General features: G+C 44.0%; 1 protein-coding gene across 2 annotated transcripts in view; it reads left to right on the plus strand.

Moving 5' to 3' along the window:
* Positions 1-23,432, plus strand: part of rev3l (REV3 like, DNA directed polymerase zeta catalytic subunit) — a 171,669-nt gene extending 148,237 nt beyond the window's left edge. For both annotated transcript variants that reach the window (XM_059982930.1, XM_059982931.1), the window contains 3 exons: positions 11,419-11,665; positions 20,749-20,958; positions 22,418-23,432. In XM_059982930.1, coding sequence (XP_059838913.1) covers positions 11,419-11,665; positions 20,749-20,958; positions 22,418-22,558 — 598 coding nt within the window. In that variant the 3' untranslated portion in view covers positions 22,559-23,432. The remainder of the gene's footprint in view (positions 1-11,418; positions 11,666-20,748; positions 20,959-22,417) is intronic.
* The last annotated feature ends 620 nt before the right edge of the window (positions 23,433-24,052 follow it).

Genomic DNA, 24,052 nt, shown 5'->3' on the forward strand with positions numbered 1-24,052 from the left:
TATAATTTCATGGAAGAAACCTATGACAACTTGAGAGCTATGAAGGGATGGGGATTCTAGATTGTTGCAGAATACCACAGTGCCCTTTTTCCCATCAGAAGCATCTGCCTAAAATAATGCTGGAAAACTCAGGACAGGCAGCAATTATGGAAAAAGAAAGAGCTAGCATTTCGGATTTACATCCTGTCGTCAGACACAAAGTTTTCCAACAGTTTCTGTTTTTGCTTTTGATTTCTGTAAGGTATAGGAGCAGAATTAGGCCATTTGGCCCTTTGAGTCTGCTCCACTATTTCATCATGGCTGATTTCCTCACAGCCCCAAACTCCAGCCTTCCCTCTATATCCCTTCATGCCCTGACCAATCAAGAATATATCAACCTCGGCCTTAAATATGCATAAAGACGGCCTCCACAGCTGCCTGTGGCAAAGATTCACCATGAAGAATTTCCACCTCATTTCCATTCTAAAAGGATGCCGCCTCTACTCTGAGGCCATGTTCTCTGGTCTTAAACTCTTCTGCCAAAAGAAACATCCTCTCCACATCTACTCTTTCAAGGCCTTTCGCCATTCGACAGGTTTCAATTAGGTGACCCTTCATTCTTCTGAGTTCTCATGAATACAGGCCCTGGGCCATCAAGTGCTCTTTGTATGACAAGCCATTTAATCTTGAAACTCCTTTGAATCCTTTACAGTTTCAGCACATCCTTTCTAAGATAAGGAGCCAAACCTGCTCACAATACTCCAAGTGAGGGCTCACCAGTACTTTATACAATTTCAACATTACATCCTTGCTTTTATATTCTAATCTTCTCAAAATGAATACTAATATTGCATTTGCCTTTCTCACCAGAGACTCGACCTGCAAATTAACCTTGAGGGAATCCTGCACAAGGACACCCAAGACCCTTTGCATCTCAGTTTTTTGTGTTTTCTCTCCACTTAGAAAATCGTCAACCCTTTCATTTCTTCTACCAAAATGCATGACCATATACTTTCTGACACTGTATTCCATCTGCCACTTCCTTGCTCATTCTCCGAATCCAAGTCCTTCTGTAGCCTCTCTACTTCCTCAAAACTACCTGCCCCTCAACCTATCTTCATATCATATGCAAACTTTGCAACAAAGCCGTCAATTTCATCATCAAGTCATTGACATATAATGTAAATTGGTCCTAACACAGACCCCTGTAGAACACCACTAGTCTCTGGCAGCCAACCAGAAAAGGCTCCCTTTATTCCCACTGTTTGCTTCCTGCCAATCAGCCACTTTATCCATGCCAGTATCTTTCCTGTAATACTATGTACTCGTAGCTTCTTAAGCAGCCTCATGTGTAGCACCTTGTCAAATGCCTTCTGAAAATCTTAAATACAGATCAACAAATTCTCCTTTGTCTATCCTGCTTGTTATTTTTTCAATGAATTCCAACAGATTTGTTAAATAAGATTTTCCCTTGAAGAAACCATTCTGACTACAGCCTATTATATCATGTGCTTCCAAGTATCCTGAGAACTCCTTGAAACTGGACTCCCAACATTTTCCCAACCACTGAGGTCAGACTAACAGGCCTATGGTTCCCTTTCTTCTGCCTCTCCCTTGAAGAGTGCAGTGACATTTGCAATTTTCCAGTCTTCCGGAACCATTCCAGAATCTAGTGATTCTTGATAGATCATTACTAATGTCTCCACAGTCTCTTCACCCACCTCTTTCTGAACTCTGTGGTGTACACCATCTGGTCCAAGTGACTTATCTACCTTCAGATATTTCAGTTTCCAAAGAACCTTCTCTCTGGATTTGGTAATTTCACACATTTCACGCCTCTGACACCTGGAACTTTCACCAAAGTGCTAGTGTCTTCCACAGTGAAGACTGATGTAAAATACTTATTCAGTTTGTCTGCCATTTCATTGTCTTCCCCCCCCCCCCCATTACTACTTCTCCAGCATCTTTTTATAACAGTCTGGTATCCATTCACCCCTCTTTTTACATTTTATGCATCTGAAGAAACTTTTGATATCCTTAATGACATTTTTAGTTGCCCTTGTTAGCACTCTGGTTCCCATCCCCTTGCAACTCCTAGTTTAAACCCCACCGTACAGCATTAACAAGTCTTCCCACGAGGATATTAGTCCCTCTCCAGTTCAAGTGTAAACCATCCCTTCTGTACCAGTCCCACGATCCCTAGACGAGAGCCCAATGATCCTAAAATTTTATGCCCTCCCTCCTTATACCAATTCTTCAGCCATGTAAAAAACTGTTCTGACCTCACTTGCATGTGGCACAGGTAGCAGTCTTGAGATCAGAACAGTGGAGGTCCTGCCCTTTAAATTAACACCTAACTCCCTGAACTCCCCATGCAGAACCTCATCACTCATCCTTACCTATGTCATTGGTACCTACGTGGACCATGACTTATGGCTGTTCACCCTCCCGACTAAGTACGCTGAGAACTCGATCTGAGATATCCCAGACCCTAGCAACTGGAAGGCAATGTACTATCCAGGAATCTCATTCTCACCCACAGAGCCTCTTATCTGTTCCCCTAACTAACTAATCCCCTATCACAGCAGCGTGCCTCTTATTCCCTCACCCCCCCCCACCTCCCTTCTGAGTCACAAAGCCAGACTCAGTTCCAGAGACCCCAGCACTGTGACTTTCCTCTGTTAGTTCATTCCCCTACCTTTCCCCGGACAGTATCCAAAGTGGTATACCTGTTACTTGATGGGGATGGCCACAGGGGTACTCTGCACTGGCTCCTTAACCCCTTTCCCCTTCCTGATTGTTGTCTAGTTTCCTGTGTCCTGCACCTTGAGTGTAACTGCCTCTCTGTGTCCTATCTATCACTCCTTCAGCCTCCTGAATAATCCAGAGTTCATCCTGGTCCAGTTCGAGCTCCAGCTCCTTAACAAGGTGTTTTTTTTTAAAGAAGCTGCAGCTGGATTTACTTCTCACAGTTGTAGTCATCAGGGAAACTGGAAGTCTTCCTGCTTTCCCACATCCCACAAAAGGAGCATTTCACTATCCTGTCTGGCAGATACAAAAAAACCGAGCTTATTTTCCTTTGCTTCATTTGCCTGAAGCCTCTCTTTGTGGAAGCCGCTCTGACTGTCCACTCAGATGACAGAAGCTGTGCTTGCCCAACCTTCCTTTAGTTTGCTCTTACTAATCAATCCCAAATGCCAGTGGTTGCTGGTCAAAGCTCTTCTTTGCTGCCGCGACCCACTGCTGCCTTTTGTCCTCGGCCAGTGGACCTGATTGAAGTCCCCTCTTCTCCCAACTTCCAATGTCAGATTGGCCACTGTTAAAAGCATTTTTTCCAGCATCAGCTGTTTATTTTAATTTTCATTTGTCACACATGTTTCTCTACAGAAGGATATTTCAACAAACACTTGACATGGATCCAGTATTTGAACCCGGCTAGATCACTGGCAATTTGTTAATTGTTGACATTGTTTGTTTTTATTTCCGTAAGTCGATGTGTTTCTTGAAGAATCCTTCTGTAGAGAACCACACTTCAAGAAATTCTTGTTCTTGCTTGAGTCAAGACTCTGTCTGTCATCCAGTTGAGACGGTGCCCTCCTTTGTCTTAGTGAGCTGGTACTAGCGAGAGTGGGTCATGCCTTCTGCTCACTAGCTGATGCTCCTGTAGCCTGGTCAATAATTTCCTTCCCGTTTGACCAATGTAGTACTTGTCGCAGTCACTACACTAGATTCTGTAGATAACATTTGTTCAATCAGTCACATTTTGTTGCACTTTGACTTTTGATTGGTTCCTCCTCAAAGTTGCAGTCAGACCTTGGAGGGAGTATATAAGCCACAATTCTGAGGATACAACCCCCTCAACTGCTTACTGACGATGGCTTCTCAATTGGAGCAGAAATATCTGCAAACATTTTGCCAAGCTCGGTGATCAACCAAACTTCCAAATAGCCAACCCGAGCTGCCAATAGTCTGCAATATTTCAAAGTATGCTGTGTGTTTGGTAGGCCTGAGGCCGGTCTGAGCCACAGCAGCCCTAGTACATAAAATTGTTCCTCAGGCCCATAAGACATAGAAGAAGAATCAGGTCATTTGGCCCATTGAGTCAGTTCCACAATTCAATAATTATGGATTTATTGCTCCCTTTCAACTCCATTTCCTACCTTCTCCCTGTAACAATTGACCCCCTTACTAGTCAAGAACCTATCAATACCTGCTTCAACTATACCCAGTGATTTGTATGTCACAGCCTTCTTGTTGCATTGAATTCCACAAATTCACTACCATTTGGCTAAAGGGAGCATACTTTTATTCTGAAGCTCTGCCCTCTGGTCCTAGACTCCTATTCCTGCTGTTGGAGACATTCTCTCCACAACCATTCGATCTCGGCCTTTTCAATATTTGGTAGATTTCAGTGAGATCTCGTAATTCTTCGAAACTCCAGCAAGTAGTGGCTGAGGGTTATCAAACGCTTCTCATACCTTAACCTTTTCATTCCCAGGGTCATTCTCGTGAATGTCCTCTGGGCCTTCTCCAATGCCTGAACATGCTTTTTTTTGTACATGAGGTGCAAAATACTCCAAATGTGGTGTGACTAACGCCTTATAAAGCCTCAGCTTTACATCCTTGCAATTATATCCTAATTTCTGAAAGAGTAATAAGCTCTCTATGTTCCAAAATGAACATGAGTTTGGATTAAAAATGAAGGCTTGGCATCAGTGACCTCTAGCTGGAATGTTGCCAACAGGAAAACACCTTTCCTGGTACTTTCTAGTCTACGTGAACATTGCAAACAACTACACCAGCTGTTAACTTGTCATGTTTGATAACAGAAACTATGCAGATATGAAGCTCTCTTCATCAGGGTATTTGAAAGCAGCGTCTTTGAATATTTTCAGGATAGATACTAAATAAACAACACATGGGAGGTCAACAGAGCAGGCAAGCAGTCTTATCCAGTTTGAATTAAGTTTTGAGAGCTTAATTATAGAAATGGTTTAAGGGTGGGCAATGGGTCCATCATAGCAAATCTACTGAAGAATGTCAGTGAGGCTTTTGGGGCACCATGCACTCAAGTCACTACCTCTGCCTTTGATCAAAAACAAAGCAGGGGGAGCCAAGACATGAGGTCTGTTTCCAGAGTGTATAGTTTCCAGTAGCTATAGAGAGAATGTTTGCTGGTGCTGGAGTTGATAGTTTTTTTTTCTTAGTTACAATTCTTCATAGGCACTATTTGGTGTTAAAGGAGCCAGGTGGATCAGTAACTTCTTAGCACGTTGATATAAATGGCTCAGATTCTGAAGTAGTTATCGCTGAGCTGAACTGTAATGTATAGCTTTATAATGCTGGTAAAGATTAACTGTGGTAGTATCTTGGCTAACATCATAAAATGTTAGTCAAGTGGGGTGCTGTGCACAATCCTAATCTGATGAAAAACTGACGTGGGAGCATGGAGGAACATCTGGAAATCTCCAGAAAGGCCTTCTTCGTCGCTGCTGCTGTTGTGAGGTCCGGGACTCTGCTGGGAAGAACAGGCCCCCAGTCCTCGGGGTTGCATTGCCGGTGGCAGGGGCATCGTAGTACGCTCGGCAGAGGATGCTGCTCAGAGAGGCTGTGCTGGAGGAGATGGTCGGAGGCTCGGAGATTCGACGGACTCAGAGTCCGCTGCGGTCGGGCGCTTTCATTGTGTGCTGCGTCTGTGAGGCTCAGTCCGGCGGTGCCGTGGAAGTCCATAGCGGGGGTATTCCCTTCTGCCGCCGGCGTGGGATGGCGAGTCTGTCGGGACCCTGGGGACTTGTGGAAACTGTTTGGTGGTTTCTTTCAAGCTTATACTCTTTTAACATCTTTGGACTATTGTTACTGTGCCCATGGTCTTTTTTTTTTATCAATTATGGTTTTGTTTGCATTTGTTGTAACTATGTGGTTTTGTGTAGGCCTTGGAGCTTTAGTTTTCGGATTGTTGGGTGGTAAAGTTGGTCTCCTGACTTGGTGTGTCTGGGTAGACTTGTGTCTGGTGGGTTTGGAGCTCCTTTCTGGGGAACGCGCTAAGATGGTAGCATAATATTAATACACAGCACCCTCTCCAGACTCTGGATTTGGGGATTGCCAAATGTTATGTGGATTTTCTGGTGTAGTCTGTTTTCTGCTTTTGTGATATCATTCTGGAGGAATGTTGTTTCATTTTTAATTGCATTGCAGTTGGGTTTCTAAATGACAATAAACCGAAATTCAATTAAATTCAATTCAAAATGGTATCACAACCCGAGAAAATCTGCTGATGCTGGAATCCAAAGCAACATACACACAATGTTGGGGGAGCTCTGCAGGTCTGGCAGCATCTATGGAAAAGGGTAAATAGTTGATGATTCAGGCCGAGATCCTTCATCAGGACTGGAAAGGAAGAAGAGATGTCAGAGGTGGGCGTGGAGAAGCAGTATAGTGGTAGGCGATAGGTGAAACCAGGAGAGAGGGAGGGGTGAAGTAAAGAGCTGGGAAGTTGATTGGTGAAAGAGATAAAGGGCTGGAAAAGGGGGAATCTGATAGGAGAGGATAGAAGACCATGGTGGAAAGGGGAGAAGTGCCAGAGGGAGGTGAAGGGCAGGTAAGGAGATAGGTGAGAGAGGGAAACAGGAACAGGGAATGGTGGCGGGGGGGGGGGGGTTAAATTACCAGAAGTTTGAGAAATTAATGTTCATGCCATCAGTTTGGAGGCTCCCCATATCATAAAATTGGTGTTAGAACATCACAAGATTAGCTTGAGTCATGTTAAAGAAAAATTTGGGGAAGAAACACAATTCACTAGCAATTCACTGGATTGTAAGACTGCCTCTGATGGAAAGAAATTGTTTTCTGCTGGGCAGGTATTCATGCTCTTCTTATAGAAATAATACTGAAACTATCTACGAAATTCAGAGAGCATTTTATAAATTGAAATTTAACTATTATAACAGGTGTATATGTTTATCTTTCTGATGAGGCTGGTCAGTGCAGACTTGGGGTGAAGTACTCACCAAGACTTGGGCAGAGGTTACTTTCATCTGCTGCCATCTGCTGGTTGCTGCAGAACCATTGGTCTCTCATTTGAAGCAGCAACTGGAACACTTGAAATGAGCTTTATTAGCTCCACTCAGCATTTGTGTATTTTAATGCTGAGAGCCATGTGTGGGTAAGTACACCATCTGGTACTAAACATCATGTGTTTAGTCCTTCTGGTCAAATACTGCTGAGGGAACACCGCAGAAAACATTGTTGGGAATATAGGGTCCCAAACATCAGTGGTAAATTAAGGAAACAGATAGAGTAGGCCTTAACTGGATGTTCACTATGCAGCAGAAGGAAACTCTCTGGACTAGATTGGATAGGCTGGGTTTGTTTTCCTATGGGCAAAGGAGGCTGATACAGAGATATAAATTTATAAGAGGCATAGATAGGGTGAATGGTCAGAATCTTTTTCTCCATAGTAAGGATGTGAAAGCAGGGCATAGGGTTAAGGTGAAAAGATTATTTTTTAAAAGAGATTAGAGAGGTTAATCTTTTTAAGCAGATAGTGATTGATATCTAGAACTCACTGCCAGAGGAGATAGAATGAATTGCGGTTGTGTTTATGGGTAAAGGCGATGAACTGGAGCATGGATCAGTATGTGGAACCGTGATGTTATAGCCATTAAATAGGCTAATGGGTGCTTAATGTCCCAGGGTTTCAATGTTTTAGAAAAGATACAGAGAGGTAAGAGTTGGGTAAGCTGCACAACTAATCAGTGATGATATCACATTTGGAGGGGATTTCATAGAGGGGCATTGCAGAACAAGCATGCAGGCAGATGAAGGAAATGTGGAAAAAAATAAAAGTTTGTAGTCGTGGAGACTTCAACTTCCTAATGAGTACGAGGTTTAGGTGGGGCAGAATTTGTTAGGTGCATCCAGGAGGATTTCTTAAATCAATGTGTAGGTTGTCCAACAAGGGGAAGTGAGTGAATGGTTAGGAATCAGTGACCACAAATAAGTTTTAAGATAGCTATAAATAAGTATGGATGTTGCCAAAAAAAGTAGTAAATTGGAGCAGGACAAATTACAGGAGCATTAAGCAGGAACTAGGAAGAGTTAATTGGGAATGGGTGTTTTTGGGCAAGTCCACATTTGACATGTGGAAGGTACTTAAAGACCCAACTGCACATAGTACAGGGCAGCTGTGTCCCAGTCAGAAGGAAGTACAAGGATGGCGAGGTAAGAGAACCTTGGATATAGAGGGAGATGATGAATTTAATCAAGAAGGAAAAGGAAAAATATGTAAAGCTTAGGAAGCTCGTATCGAACAGAGCCCCTGAGGATTATAAAGAAACTGGAAAAGAACTCAAGAAGGGAATTGGGAAAGCTGGGAGGAACCATGAAAAGTCCATGGCTAGTGGGATTAGAATCCTGAGGCATTTCAGTTTTTGCATCAAGAGCAAAAGGATAATTAAGGAGAGGGGAGGAACACTCGGTGATAAAGGGGGGGAACATTTGCTTGGATGCGGAGGATGTGGGTGAGGTCCTTAATGAGTACTTTACATCAGTATTTACCAAGAAGAAGAGCATGGAGGATAGGGAGATTAGTGCTGAGCATTTTGTTGTGCTTGGGCTTTTCAAGGTAAAGGAAGAGTTAATGTTGGGTCTCTTAAAGAGTATTGAGGTGCTACATCCCTGGGGCCTGGTAGGATATACCCAGGTTATCGAGGGAGACAAGAGGAAAAATTGCCCTTGACCAATATTTTTGTGGTCTCTCAATTCATTGGCGGGGTCCCAGAGGACTGGCAAGTAGCTAATATTGTTCTGTAATTCAAGAAGGGTACCAGGGATAATACTAATTACTAAGATAATCTTACTAATTTGTTTGAGTTTTTTGATGTGGGTGACTGAGGAAGGTAGAGCTGTGGATGTTGTCTATGTAGATTTTATTAAGGCATTTGACAAGGTCCCTCATGAGAGGCTCATTCAGAAAATTAAGATGTTTGCGATCGATGGTGAATTGGCCATTTGGATTCAGAACTTGCTTACCATAGAACAAAGGGTAGTGGTTGAAGGGACTTATTCAAGTTAGGAGGTCTGATTAAAGGTGTTCTGGACCTCTGCTGTTTGTGATGTACCTATATAAATGACCTGGATGAAAGTGTGGATAGGTGGGTTAGTCAGTTTGCAGATTGTGTTGGGGGTGTAGATAGTGCAGATGACTGGCAAAGACTGCCGTTTTATATAGATCACTTACATATTTGGGTGGAGAAATGGCAGATGGAGTTTAACCTGGCCAAATGTGAGTGTTGCCCCTTGGTAGGTCAAATGCAAAGAGACAGTACTCTGTTAAAGGCAAGATCCTTAACACTGTTGATGAGCAGAGGGATCTTGGGGTCCAAGTTCATAGCTCCCTGAATGTGGCTACACAGGTTGATAAGGTGGTCAAGAAGGCATATATTAGTAGAGGTATTAAGTTTAAAAGTCAGGAAGTTATGTTGTTGCTTTATAAAACTCTAGTTAGGCTGCATCTGGAGCATTACATACGGTTCTGGTCACCCCGTTATAGAAAAGGATGTTGAGGCTTTGGAGAGGGTTCGAAAGGGGTTTACCAGGATGTTGCCTGGATTAGAGGGCATGTGCTATAACAAGAGGTTGGACAAACCTGGGTTATTTTCTCTGGAGTGGTGGATGCTGAGGAGAGATCTGATAGAGGTTGTGAGAGGCATAGAGTAGACGGCCAGTATCTTTTACCCAGATTTGAAATGCCTTGATACCAGAGGGCATGCATTTAAGTTGAGGGGGTAATTTCATAAGAGATGAGGGACAAGTTTTGTTGCTTGGGCTGGTGGTAGAGGCAGAAACATTAGAAACTTTTAAGGGATGTTTAGGTGGGCGTATGAATGTGAGGGAAATGGAAGGATATACAGATAGTGTAGGCAGAAGAGATTAGTCAGCTATTTGATTACTAATTTAATTGGTTCCTGATCAGCAAAGCATGGAAGGATATATCCCCACACAAAATGTGATGCCAGGCAGCATCACTTCGGGCCGAGACCCTTCATCAGGACTGGAGAGAAAAAGATGAATCAGAGTTAGAAGGTGGGGCGAGGGGAGGAAGAAGCACAAGGTGATAGGTGAAACCAGAAGTGAAGTAAAGAGCTGGGAAGCTGGTGAAAGAGGTACAAGGCTGGAGAAGGAGGGAATCTGAAGGGAGAGGACAGAAGGCATGGAAGGAAGAAGGAGCACCGGAGGGAGGTGATGAGCAGATAAGGAGATAAAATGAGAGAGAGGGAGGGAGCATTAACGGAATTTTGAGCAACCAAGGTTCAGGTTGGAGGTTACCCAGGTGGAATATAAGGTGTTGCTCCTCTAACCTCAGTGTGAACTCATCGCAACAGTAGAGGAGGCCATGAACTGGCATGTGGGAATGGAAGTGGAATTCAAATAGGTGACCACTGGGAGATCCCACTTTTTCTGGTGGACAGAGCGTAGGTGCTCAGTGAAGCGGTCTTCCAATCTATGCTGAGTCTCACCGATATACAGGAAGCCACACCGGGAGCACTGGATACATTAGATGATCCCAACAGACTCACAGGTGAAATGCCACTTCACCGGGAAGGACTGTTTGGGGCCCTGAATGGCAGTGAGGGATGAGGTGTAAGGGGAGTTGTAGCGCTTATTCTGCTTGCAAGGATAACCACTGGGAGGGACAGATTGACATGGGAGTTGAATAAGAAGTAATGGCTGTGGAAAGCAGGAAGTGGAGGGAGTGTGGGAAGATCTGCTTGGAGTTGGGATCCCATTGGAGATGGTGGAAATTACCGAGAATTATGTGCTGGACACGGAGGCTAATGGAGTGGTAGGTGAGGACAAAAGGAACCCTATCCTTGGTAGGGTGATGGAAGGATGGGGTGAGGGCAGATATGCACGAAACGGCAGCGATGTGGTTGAGGGCAGCACTGATGATAGAAGAAAGAAGGGAAACCCCTTTCTTTGAAGAAGAAAGAAAAGCCTTATCATGAGACCAGATGTAGTGGAGTTGGAGGAATTGAGAGAAGGGGATGGTGTTTTCCCTAATAAAGTGGCAAGAGGTACAATCCAGGTAGCTGTGAGAGTCAGTACATTTATAATAGACATCAGTAGATAAGCTGTCTCCAGAGATAGAGATAGAGACAGAGATTGGAAGAGAGGTGTTAGGAAGGACCAAGTAAATTTGAGGGCAGAGCGGAAGTTGGACTATATTCTTTTCCATCGATGCTGCCTGGCCTGCTGAGTTACTCCAGCATTTTGTGTGTGTGGCTTGGATTTCCAACATCTGCAGATTGTCTTGTTTGTGAAAGGACACATCCCAATGGGATTATTGTAAATAGGTAAAATGGCTGGCTGGATGTGACATGTTGCTATGCTTTATAACTCTGACTCCATAAATTACTAATCTTCTCTTGTTCCCAATAGGAGGATGCTGACACATGATCGCCGATCTGAACCCAGAGCAGGCGAAAGGGTCCCTTATGTGATTGTATATGGAATGCCAGGCTTGCCTCTCATCCAGCTTGTCAGACGGCCAATTGAGGTTCTGCAGGATCCCAGCTTGAGGCTAAATGCTACCTACTACATCACCAAACAGATCCTGCCACCACTCAACAGAATTTTCTCTCTGATAGGTGTGGATGTTTTCAGCTGGTACCATGAGCTACACAGGGTAAGAAACTGAGGTCTCCTCACAAGCACACCACAGTGTAGCATTGTCTTTTCTCTAATTATTGATCCATTAACATAAATCAATTCTTGACCATCATAAATTGTGGAAGCGAAACTGACAGGAAATGCAAACAGCTCTGAAAGGTGGTCCTTCTCACAGAGAAAGTCAGCATAATGGAGCTGGTCTCCTCTCACTCTCTTGCACTTCCCCGTGTTAACTTACTTCCACTTACAAATCCCAGTTTTACCACCGCGTTTTCTTGATTTGGAAGTGCCAGGCTTCCTTGTCCAACACAGTGGCCAATTCAATTATGTCTGCCAGCTGATCTGCACTGGATCTAAGGACCTGGCTACGGACACCATCTAGGCCAGATGTTTTCCCTAGATTCACTTTACAGAAGACTGATCTTACAACAGTGACTGGGTTCAGATGCTTTGGACACTTTCTGGGTGGATGGTGAAATTCCAATGCTCTTCTGTTCAAAACTTGCACAGAGTGCATTAAGCTTATTGGGAAGGGATGCACTGTTGTTGGCGATGCTGCCTGACTTCGTTCATAGCTTGCCAGCCCTGCCACACTTGATGGCTGGTCGATTTTGGACTAGTATTGTAGTGTCGTGTATATTATCACTGACTTGTATGTTGTGAAATTTGTTTTGCAGCATCAGTATAGGGCAAAGACGTAAAAAAAAATACTATAAGTTTCAAAATAAATAGCACACTTAAAGGAATTATTAGATTCATGAGTTCATAGGCTGTGTAGTGGCCAATTCTTACCAAAATAATTGTCACTTCCAGTGACCCCACAGATTCATTATACTTGTATGACATATCCTCAGCTCCAATAATGATTGTTCCAAAGTCAAAGGTATGTATTCAATCCTTTATTAGCAATTAGCAAACATACAATCTTGAAGAGATGAAACTTAAGCAAAATTAAGCAATCAACAAAAAATTTGACATCCATCGACCCCTCCCCCACCAGCTGCAAACTGCCACGAACAAAGCACAAAGACATAACTTATTCCCTTCACTTTTACCACACACCCCCCCCCACCACCACTTGTGACGAGTTACCATAATAAACATGCAACACAATGTAATGCAGAAAGAGAACAGGCGCATGGCTCCTACATTCCAGTCCCCTAATTATTAAACTAGAATAATTACTACCACATGTTACCATGGTAAAGGAGATGTGAAATCTCAACACTTACACAAAAGTTCTCATTCTGGCAAGTAGACTATCCTGGATTGAGACCACCACCTGTCAAACCAAGATGTTCATCTTGACTGCACTCGGGAAAATCTGCCTTGATTTGCTGCTGTCTAAACTCATTCATTCATTCATTCAAATGAAGTTGCATTAATTAGCCAGAGCTGAGCATAGTCTCTTCTACCACCATCATCTTTCAGTACAACCCAACATTGTTCTAATTGCATTGGGTCCATCACTGCAAATCACTTGCAACAGCTCCAATGCCTGAGGCTTTTTCATCCCTATCAGCAGCTGAGTGTCTGACTCAGTTTCCAGCAAATGAATATGCTTCAGGCGAGATTGTTCCTGAAGATCTCTCTGAGGAATGTTCCTCTTATGGACAGGCATACGTTCCTGTGTATAGATGTTAGACATTTCACAGTAGTTCTCACTATCTAAACCAGCAACTTCCAATCCGAAATGAAGCAGCTACTCACAACCTCTTGACCCATAGTGTGTAAGAGAATGCATCTTCCTTTTCTTGCCAGATTTAGCTTGTTCAGAACACTGTTGTCCTTCCTGGCTCTAGGAAAGCATAAGTAACCACTGTCTTGTTACTCTTCTTAGACTTCACCTGAACTAGAGTTATAGCAAGTTTACAATCATGTAAGCCATTAGATATCAGGGCATTACTCATTGCTGTGTTGAATTCATTTGTGACTTGTTTCAAACCTGCATCCTTGTCTTCTGTGAATATGAAATATATTGGGATGTTTGCTGCTGCATACCTTGCACAAAAGGTGCTTCCTGCAATCCTTGCTGAAGTGTCCTGTACACAGACGACCAAAGCAGATACCATTTTCTTTTAGGAAGGCGGCCTATTCTCCAGCTGACAGCACAAATCCAAAGTACATTCACCCTTTCAAAATACACAAATTCTTTCATTAGTTCCAGATTCGGTTTTAGCTTTACTTTTCACTGTAGCAATGCTGCTTCCTTTAGCTTTAGAATGATCAGTGCTGTAGCATTGTATATGTTCTCAAACAATGGGTGTGTGGCAATCTTTACTCATCTTTCAATAAAATCAGCAATGTCAGTATAAGTAACCTTACATTTGTGCTTTTCTTGCAGTTTATATCTCCCATTTTTCCCCAAGTTTATCAGGATTGTTATTTATAACAATCCTCTTGTTAGCAGGCATGACCTGCACATCTTCCATGTCATTGTAACACTCTCCCAAGAAAAAGATTGTAACGTTGAAGAGCTTTTACACCTTCTGATTTGATATGCAGCTAAGAAAGAGCATTTTCCAAGTAGGCCACAGCAGTTTTGTGCTCATTGCTAAAATGTTCCTGAGTAGAGCTTGGGCCTTTAGATATCCTTGCTCTGGGCTGGCTCACTGGCAACTTTTGGTATGTTCTCTAGGGTAACCTCCAGTGTCAGGGAGAGGTAGTACCTCTGACGGGGAACACGTCGTACTCTTCTGAGTAGTTCGTCCGCATTGGTCCTCACCTGACACTCAGCTCTCACCAGTGGTTCATCGTAGCTGTTTGCATGCAACAGCAGCCACACCCCGGGCAACGGCATTGACTGGCCGGCAAAACCTGATGAGTCTAGCCGATGGGCCTAAAACCCTCGGTCAGTTAGGGCTTGTCTACCTACGCATGCGAAGACTGGATTCAGTGGACTATGCGAGGAGACCACCACTTGGCAGTCCAACGAGTAGAAAGGTGGACCCAGCAAAGCGTTGTGGAGCGCAATCAGGGCACGGTGAGACACGTAGGACACTGCTGGCCATCCACTGCATCCCGACTTATCTCCAGCCATCCCGACTCCGTCTTGCAACTGGATACAGATAGGTCAGGACGAGAAAGTGAGGCTGACGATTTGCACAACTCTCCCTCACTTTAATCCAAGTCAAGCGCAAGTCATGACTCCAAACCCATTCCGCTAAAAAACTTCAAGTCCTGTGGCGATGTGCGAGTGGCGAAGCAGCAGGTGTGGATACACTGGAAGCTGTAGTCACAAACCTGCACACAGGCGGCCCAGGGCATTGGGTCGTTCTCCGCTGGAATGAAGCAGCAGTGGAGCTCAGCAGCTCCCTGGGTGTCTGACCAGTCCTCTTCAGGAATCGCTCTGCTCACCTCCATGGAGGAAGGGGCTAGAAAAGGTGCCTCAAACATAGCCTGCTTCATCTTACCCTGGCCAGCACACCATGGCTGGCGGGGATCCCACTCAGCGGTCGAACTACAAAGAAGACGAAAGTGAAGGTGCTCAACCTTGGCACATGGAACGTGCGAACTCTGCTTGACATCACCAAGGCTGTCAGACCAGAAAGAAGAACAGCACTGGTCGCCAAAGAACTAGCCCGCTATAACGTGGACATTGCAGCACTCAGCAGAACATGCCTAGCAGACAAGGGCCAGCTTACAGAACGTGGTGGTGGGTACACCTTCTTCTGGAGCGGTCGCAGCAGCACTGAACGACGAGAGGCTGGCGTTGGATTTGTCATCTGATCGTAAACTTGCCAAGCTTCCAGAGGGCATCAATGATCGCCTGATGACGCTTCGGCTCTCACTTGGCAATAAGAGGAGTGCAACGTTGATCAGCACATATGCCCCAACAATGACCAACCCGGATGACATCAAAGATAAGTTCTATGAAGAACTTGACGCCCTAATAGCAGCAGTCCCACAGTCAGAGAAGCTTATTGTCCTCGGGGACTTTAACGCCAGAGTGGGGACAGATTTCCAGACCTGGGAAGGGATTCTTGGAAGACATGGTATTGGCAAGTCTAACAGCAATGGCCTGCTGCTCCTCAAGACATGTGCTACACATGACCTTGTCATCACCAACACCCTATTCCGCCTCCCTACCCGTAACAAGACATCTTGGATGCATCCAGCTCTAGGCACTGGCATCTGATCGATTATGTCATCACCAGAAAGAGGGACTGGCAAGACGTGTGTGGTGCCGACTGCTGGATGGATCATCGACTCATAGTGTCCAAGTTTAAACTTTGCATCCTACCTGTGAGAAGACCCCAAGGTCAGAAGACTGTAAAGAGGCTCAGTGTCTCCAAGCTGAAGAGCAGTGTAGTTGCAGAAGAATTTCATGAAGACCTAGATAGCAGGCTGCTTGACACACCCCAGGATGACCACACCAGCACTGAAGAGCAGTGGATGGCTTTCAGAGATGCAGTCTACTCTACCGCTCTCAAACACCTCGGACCAGCAATCCGTAGACATCAAGACTGGTTCAATGAGAACGCCGAGGAGATACAGGCACTGTCATCAGAGCAACACCAACTGTTCAGAGCGCACCAGAACGATCCCACATCACAAGCAAAGATAGATGCCTTCGCCAGTGCAAGACGGAAAGTGCAGAAGAAACTCCGTGAGATGCGGGATGTCTGGTTCAGCAATAAGGCCGATAAGATCCAGGGCTACGCAGACAGTCATGACACCAAGCGTTTCTACGACGCTTTGAAGGCTATGTATGGACCTCAGTCTGGCTCCTCCCCCCTCCTCAGTGCAGATGGGACTTGGCTGCTGACAGAGAAAAAGCAGATTTTGGAGAGATGGGCTGAACACTTCAACCAGGTCCTCAACCGCCCTGCTGAAATCAATGATGAGGCCATTGCTCGCCTACCTCAGGTGGAGATCGACCTGGACCTTGACAGCCTCCCTACAGAAGAAGACAGAAAAGCCATCAGGCAACTTTCTTGTGGCAAAGCACCAGGATCAGATGCAATCCCTGCTGAAGTCTACAATGTAGGAGGCCCATTCATGATGCAGAAGCTGACTGAGCTCTTCCAGTCTATGTGGAACAAAGGAAAGGTCCCGCAACAGTTAAAAGATGCCAGTATAGTCCACATCTACAAGAGGAAAGGCAACCGCCAGTCTTGTGACAATCACCGAGGCATCTCCCTCCTGTCCATAGCTGGGAAGATCTTGGCTCGCGTCCTGCTTAATTGCCTTCTCCAACACCTTGAGCAAGGTCTCCTCCCAGAAAGCCAGTGTGGCTTCCGTGCAGAGCATGGAACTGTCGAAATGATATTTGCTGCACGCCAACTCCAGGAAGAATGTCAAGAGCAGCACAGCGACCTCTTTATGACCTTCGTCGATCTGACCAAGGCATTTGATAAGGTCAGCAGAGATGGCTTATGGAGGATAATGGAGAAGTTTGGCTGCCCTAGCAGGTTCATCACGATTGTTCGGCAGTTCCACGATGGCATGATGGTGAAAGTTTTGGATGATGGTGACGAGTCAGAAGCCCTCCCAGTGATGAACGGTGTGAAGCAAGGATGCGTTCTTGCCCCTACACTCTTTAGCATGGTCTTCTCTGTTATGCTGAATGATGCCTTCCGTGATTGTCAAGATGGTATACACGTCAGATACAGGACTGGCGGTGGGCTATTCAACCTCCGGCGTCTACAGGCTGTTACAAAGGTAAAGGAGACCGTCATCAGAGACCTCTTGTTCACTGATGATTGCGCCCTCAATGCCAGCACAGAACAGAAGATGCAGCGAGAAACGGACCGCCTCTCACGAGCCTGTGACAACTTCAGACTTACAATCAGCACCAAAAAGACCGAAGTTATGTACCAGCCTGCACCTGGAAAGCCCTACCAGGAACCACACATCACAGTAAAGGGGCAGAAGCTACTGGCAGTCGACAGCTTTACTTATCTGGGCAGTACTCTATCACGAGCGGTGAACATAGATGCAGAGATCAGCAACAGAATTGCTAAAGCCAGTGCCGCCTTTGGGAGACTCCGTGAAAATGTATGGGAGCGGAGAGGACTCAGTCTTACCACCAAGCTGAAGGTCTACCGAGCAGTGGTTCTCACCACTCTCCTCTATGCCAGCAAGACCTGGACAGTCTACAGCAGACACGCTGAACAGCTCAACCACTTCCATTTGAGTTGCCTCTGCAGACTTCTCCACATACGATGGCAGGACAAAGTCCCAGACATGGAGGTCCTGGAGTGGGCTGGCACCCACAGCGTCTACACCCTCCTACAGGAAGCCCAAGCCAGATGGGCTGGTCATGTCGTCAGGATGTCTGCCACTCGACTACCAAAACAGCTGCTGTATGGAGAGCTGAGCCAGGGCAAGCGCTCGGAGGGCAGAAGAAACATTTCAAAGACTGCCTCAAAGTGTCCTTCCAAGACCTCAACATCAATCCTAGTAGCTGGGAATCACTTGCTCTGGACCGTCCAACCTGGTGGAGCAGGACCACTAAAGGGGCGTATGCAGCAGGAATCAGACACACCGCAGAGGCTCAGAGGAAACGCGCCGCGCGCAAGGCTCGAGCTACCTCCACTTCCACTGCAGCACCTACCCTCATGTGTCCCACATGTGGGTGAGCTTTCAGGGCCCGGATTGGCCTCACCAGTCACCTCCGGACCCACAGTCACAAACCCTCCACCTGACAGAAGTCGTGGTCGTCTTCGACTCCAAAGGACGAACAACAACAACAACAACAACCTCTAGTGCACTCTTCAAAAAAAAAATAGAGATGGTTACCATAATCATCCGTCTTGCCTTCAGTGCAGCCTTCGTAAATGTATGGTACTGCAATGGATTGCCATTGAAGATCGGAATCTCTCTTTTTGGCAGAGATGCCATGTGTTGTAGTTGCAACACTAAGCTTGTTATTTCCTTTTGCGTCTTTATGGCCTCCAACGCACCATACTGTGAATTATGTCCTCAGAAGCACCTTGGCGCAGACTGAGAGTGAGCATTCTCGAGCAACCCCTTGGGGGTTCAAACCCATCGCTCATAAACATTTGAGGAACAAATATGTCCACATTGACATTGAGTATGTTGGATTTCCTTGATGTCACATCAACATTGGAATCCTCACCATAAAACTGTCCTGCTGGAGTACATTTAGCATCCACAGCACTTGAAGCCCCTAGCACTTTAACTCTGGCCATTTTGGCTGCAATTTCTTCCTGCAGCTTAAGCTGCTGTATCTTGAGCAATGTATGTTTATCCCTCAATATTTGTTGTCTAGAACATAGCTCAGCTAAATCAGCCTCTGTTTTAATATATGCCAGTGAGTTATCAGATGGATGGGACTGTCTGCTCTCAATAGAACTTGCTGCATGCACATAAGATGCACTGTCTTCAGGTTGTATGTCATCATGGAAGTCATCAGCTTTAGATGTAGTCACAGCATGTTCTGTGACTACATAAAATATTTTCATTTCCTCCAGCTTTTTGACCTTTAATTTCTCTTTGTCTTGTCTTCAAGCTCACTGCTTCCAGCTTGACTCGTGTTATTTTCCAAGAATGCAAACCAGACAGAACAACATAAATTCAATTCGGATGTTGACAATGGAAGTTTTTCAGCATTTCAACAGAACCAAGCTCTGAAACCTTAAGCAAACGCCACTGTGCAACTTATAGTCCTCAATGGTCGGCAGCGCTGACCATTCAAAACTGTGTTCCAAACCCAAACACACAGCAGGAATCAACAGAAAGTTGTTACTAGCCACAAGCTGCTTCAGGCTGCAGTGCTTCTAATTTCATGGACACACCTGAGTGCTGAAGTTCATTTGGTATGTAGCAGCCAATTCTAACCAAAACAATTGCCACTGCTGGCAACCCCATGGATTTGTTATACTTACATAATGTGCCCTCAGTTCCAATAATGATTGTTCCAAAGTTAAAGATATTATTCGATCCTTTATTAGCTATTACGAAACATACGATCTTGAAGCGATGTTAGGTGTAACTGAGTGATCAATGAAAGATAAAACATCCATTGACAACCCCCCCCCCAGCTGCAAACTGCCATGAACAAAGAATGTGACTAGTTCCCATAATAAATATAATAAATGTGCAACACCTAACACAGTGCAGATAGAGAATGGATGTATGGCTCCTACAAGCAGCTCAGAAACCTGATGGCAAACGGGGGTAACTATGCTTCCTGAAACATTGAGCATGGATCTTTAGGCTCCTGTGCTGCCTCTCCAATGGTAATGATAAGAGGGTATGTCCCGAATAGTGAGGGTCCTAAACGATGGATTGTTGCCTCCTTGAGGCCTTGAGGCACCGCCTTCAGTAGATGTCCTTGATGTGGTGATGTGGTGAGTTGTGCCTGTATTGGGGCTGGCTGAGACTACAGTCCTGGTTTTTTTTATCCTGTGCATTGGTCCATACCCTGACCAATCAGAATACTATTGTTCTGCAGGAATTTTGCAGGAGACTTTGACAAGCTGAATCTCCTCAAGTCCCTAATGAAGTAGAGCCACTGGCTCTACTTCTTAATGATTACATCTCCTCAGGATCAAGAACATCTTGCCTCTGTTCCAGACATGTGACTTCTGGGTGTCTGGTGTAGACTCTGCCTTGGATGGGGCTGTTGGGTTGGATGGGTGGGTAGTTTCTGAGATGGTGCACTCCTTTCATTACTCTGTGTGCTTCCAGTGCAGGACTACAAAATGTTCAATGCCTTGATATTCCGCCAGGAGGCAACAGGGATGTTGCACTTCTGCAAGGGAACTTTGAATATATCCTTGAATTTTTTTCCTCAGTCTGCTTTCCTTAGTGTGTGTTGCAATTGTCTGTTCTTAATGGTACGGAGGCACACACAGCATGGTCAGTGAGTAGTGCGGTATTAAATCAGTGATTATATCAGTGCCACATCAGCAGTTCCTTTACCACAGCTTAGCACCTTCTCCAGGATGACTAGGGATGAACAACTAAATTCTGACTCAGCCCATGAAGCCCATTTCCTTTGAATAAATGTATTTTTAAAATAACATGTCTATTGTATTAATTCGCATTACCTAAAGAAACTATCCCTCTTAAAAACACGTCAATAATTGCATTGAAGTGTCCATAATCTTTTTTTTCAATACTTTGTAGGTACAAAAGGTGCTTTCAGCAGTACGGAGTGAACCAGATGCTCGTAGAGGAACCATCTCGCAATATTTCACCACCCTGCACTGCCCAGTCTGTGATCAGTTGACACAACTGGGCATCTGCAGCAAGTGCCGAAGCAACCCTCAGCAAGTGTCTGTGATCCTTCATCAGGAGATTCGGGAATGGGAATGGAAACAGGCTCAACTGCTGAAGGTAACTTCATATGGATAGTATTGGTGTATATTGTTGTTATGCATAAAATAACCAGAGATTGAAATCATAAATCACTGGACAAAAACTAAATTCTGCTCACTTTTCTTTACTGTGGTCACTCTGTTTTGAGGATTTCCTTCTGTATCCCATCACACAAATTGAGCAGAGCACCAAGATAAATTAAGGGTTTCATGTGCTGGAATGTAGTCAGGTAAGAAGTGAAGTGGGTGGAGAGCAACATCATCTACTAGAATAAACTTCCCCACCGATATCTCTATCATGTTGGCTGATAAAGCTATTCTGAGACCACTTCCAACACTGCCTGTTGGAAGTGCCATAATTTCCAACAGGCACACAGTGTGGATGAAGTACTTGATCAAAGCATTCACCAGGATAGTTCAGTCATCAGGATTCTTCTGCCCCTTTAATGCATCACCTTCCTTTCTAAATGCATGAATTTGCATTTGCCCAGAATGTCCCATGAATAGTTAATAAAACCAGGCTTTAATCATTTTTGTGGTATTATCTGTAACCTGGGCTACATCCCCCCCCCCCCCCACCAACTCCAGTGATGAAAATACAATACCAGAGGCTCTGATGTTAATAATTGGAGAAGTAGAATATAGTCAGCATTAGTCTGTTGTACATTGAATTTTTGACTGTAGGCACTGTCTGAGGCAAGAGATTTTGTGCATTCAAAACTTGCTGCTATTTCATTTGCAGTACAAGTTCTTGAAGTGAAAGAACAAGCTTTTTTGTTTCATCATTCACATGATGGACTTTTCTAAGATTGCTTAGTATTGAATGTACTGCATTTATGATCCATATATGACCTATTCCATTCTATTTAATATCTCCCAACCCATCGCAGATTTTCTATTGTTGGGTATATGGTTGGGGTGTTTGCAGTCAGAGTACTGCCATGGGCTAACAGCCATCCGAACAGCCAAGTATGATCACTTCAGAACCTCATTCTCACTCACAGCAGTCCCAAGCTACTTGAGAGTTACAGCCAGGCTTGGAAGGAAGGTCTAATGATTTGCAACTCGCTTCCTTATTGGAAGTGATATTTATCATGCCCACATTAGCATGAGCTGCATTTATGTAATGTAGTCCCATGATAAGGGAGTAGTTGCAAAGAACCAAACTTTTTGAAGGGCCAAGCAGTGAGTGGGAATTACGAAGTCATTGGTGTGAAGTGGCTGAAAGCAAGCTCGGTTGGGAGATGGAAAGAGGAATAATTTTGTTTCAAACTTTTTTTCTTGTTCCTGTCTGTATAGTTTGCTCTATGAATTTGCTAGATATCAAAAACTTAATTCTATTTGATGTCCTTTAAGTTAGCAAATTTACTTTCATGAGCAGTAGTCACAGCTAAATACCATTTCATTTATTGTAAATTTCTAATGTCTAGTTATCTGCCTTTTAATTTTCTGTTTGCTCACAGAATTCTTGTTTGTAGATTTGCAGGAATTGCACAGGCTGTGTTGACAAACAGGTTCAATGCATTTCGCTGGATTGCCCGGTCCTGTACAAGCTCTTCAGCGTTAGCCGTGACCTCATTAAAGCCCCTTATCTTCGTCAGTTGTTGGACCAGTTTTAACAACTCTAATCCATTTTGAAGCATGAGTGAATGCTTCTCTCTTGTCTACATTTTCTTGTGTACTGTTGATCATGGTGAGCTAAGACTCCAAGATCTGACCAGTTTTGAGTGTGAATGTTACAGTATTGCAACGAAGGGTCAATCAAGTAATCATTTCACTTGTTAAGAGGTTATTTCCACTGTAATGGATGATTGAACAGCCCTGTAAATAAATGTACAGTAATTTCATATCCAGTTATGTTAAATGGAATTCAGATCTACAAATAATTTACAAACTGTGGTGCAAATTTCCAGCTGCATATGTTTACAAATGATTTTTTACAATATATTGGTCTGTGTTGTATGTTTTGAAAGCTGTTTTCAATTCTATATTTTTGTTTATCTTTTGATAGTTGCTTTATAGCGTGTGCACCGTAGTAAACTTGCAGTACAAAATGTAGCAGTTTGTTGAAAGCAAGGTCATGTTGATGTTTCTGGGTGCTTTGCTACAAAAACAATCATGGCTAGACAGGATATTGGAAACAGTGAGATGTGGGGTTGTTGCAATATTTTAATTATTTATTTGGATTATATTATGGCACTTGATATCTTTTTAAAAATTTATATTGTTTTCAAAGAAAAGTTTAACATTTTCTCTTTCTGTGAAGTTTGATTTGCCAAAATTTGTATAAATAAGGCACTTTTCCCAATAGTTGTAAAGCTGCATTGAAATATAAAGGAACTATATGATCCTGTTAATTTTGCATTTCTGATTTGTTATACTCCACTACTAATAATCCTGAACCCTGGATTTTTTTATCTGCTTTTTGTTTAATACTGTTAATTTAGAAATCAGATTATTAAAAATTCACCTTGTTTAAAATACTAAGTGTTCTGTAGAATGCAATCCTATAATCTCTTAAATAGCAAAGGATAGGATTCAAGGCAAGTATATAGTTGAAAGATACTTGATCTAACAAATCCAATCTTGTTTCAGTTGCACTCTCTCAAAACATTTATTGGCATGCATCCAAAAACCCAGAGTAAAACTGCATGGCTAATTTCAAGGCTGAATAATTTGAATTGGAATTGCAATCAGCTTAGTACAGATGACCCCCTGAAACAGGAGTTTTCACTGTTATGAAAAAAGGCAGCACGCGCCCCGAGCAGCCGAGCTCCCCCTCCCCCCGGAACTGCATTCCAGCCGCCATTGCTTATGCACATGCCTGCGAGCATCTTTGCTTTATGTCGAATTTATTTTGTGCATCTGTTAGCAAGATGAGTTCTAAGGTATCGGAAAAGCCTAAAAGAGCTCGTAAGGATGTTACACTTAGCATAAAACTAGACATAATTAAGCATTTCGATCATGGTGAACGAATTAAGGACATTGTCAGCGTGTTGAACCATTCACACTATTTATACGCAGAGAGAAAGAATCTTGAAAGCTGCCGATGTTACTTTTGGTTCTGCTCGCAGCAAAGTGGTCTCTCTTAGTCGGCATCTAATAATGGATAA

Source organism: Hypanus sabinus, chromosome 10 (assembly GCF_030144855.1).
Source record: "Hypanus sabinus isolate sHypSab1 chromosome 10, sHypSab1.hap1, whole genome shotgun sequence".
Taxonomy (NCBI): Eukaryota; Metazoa; Chordata; class Chondrichthyes; order Myliobatiformes; family Dasyatidae; genus Hypanus; species Hypanus sabinus.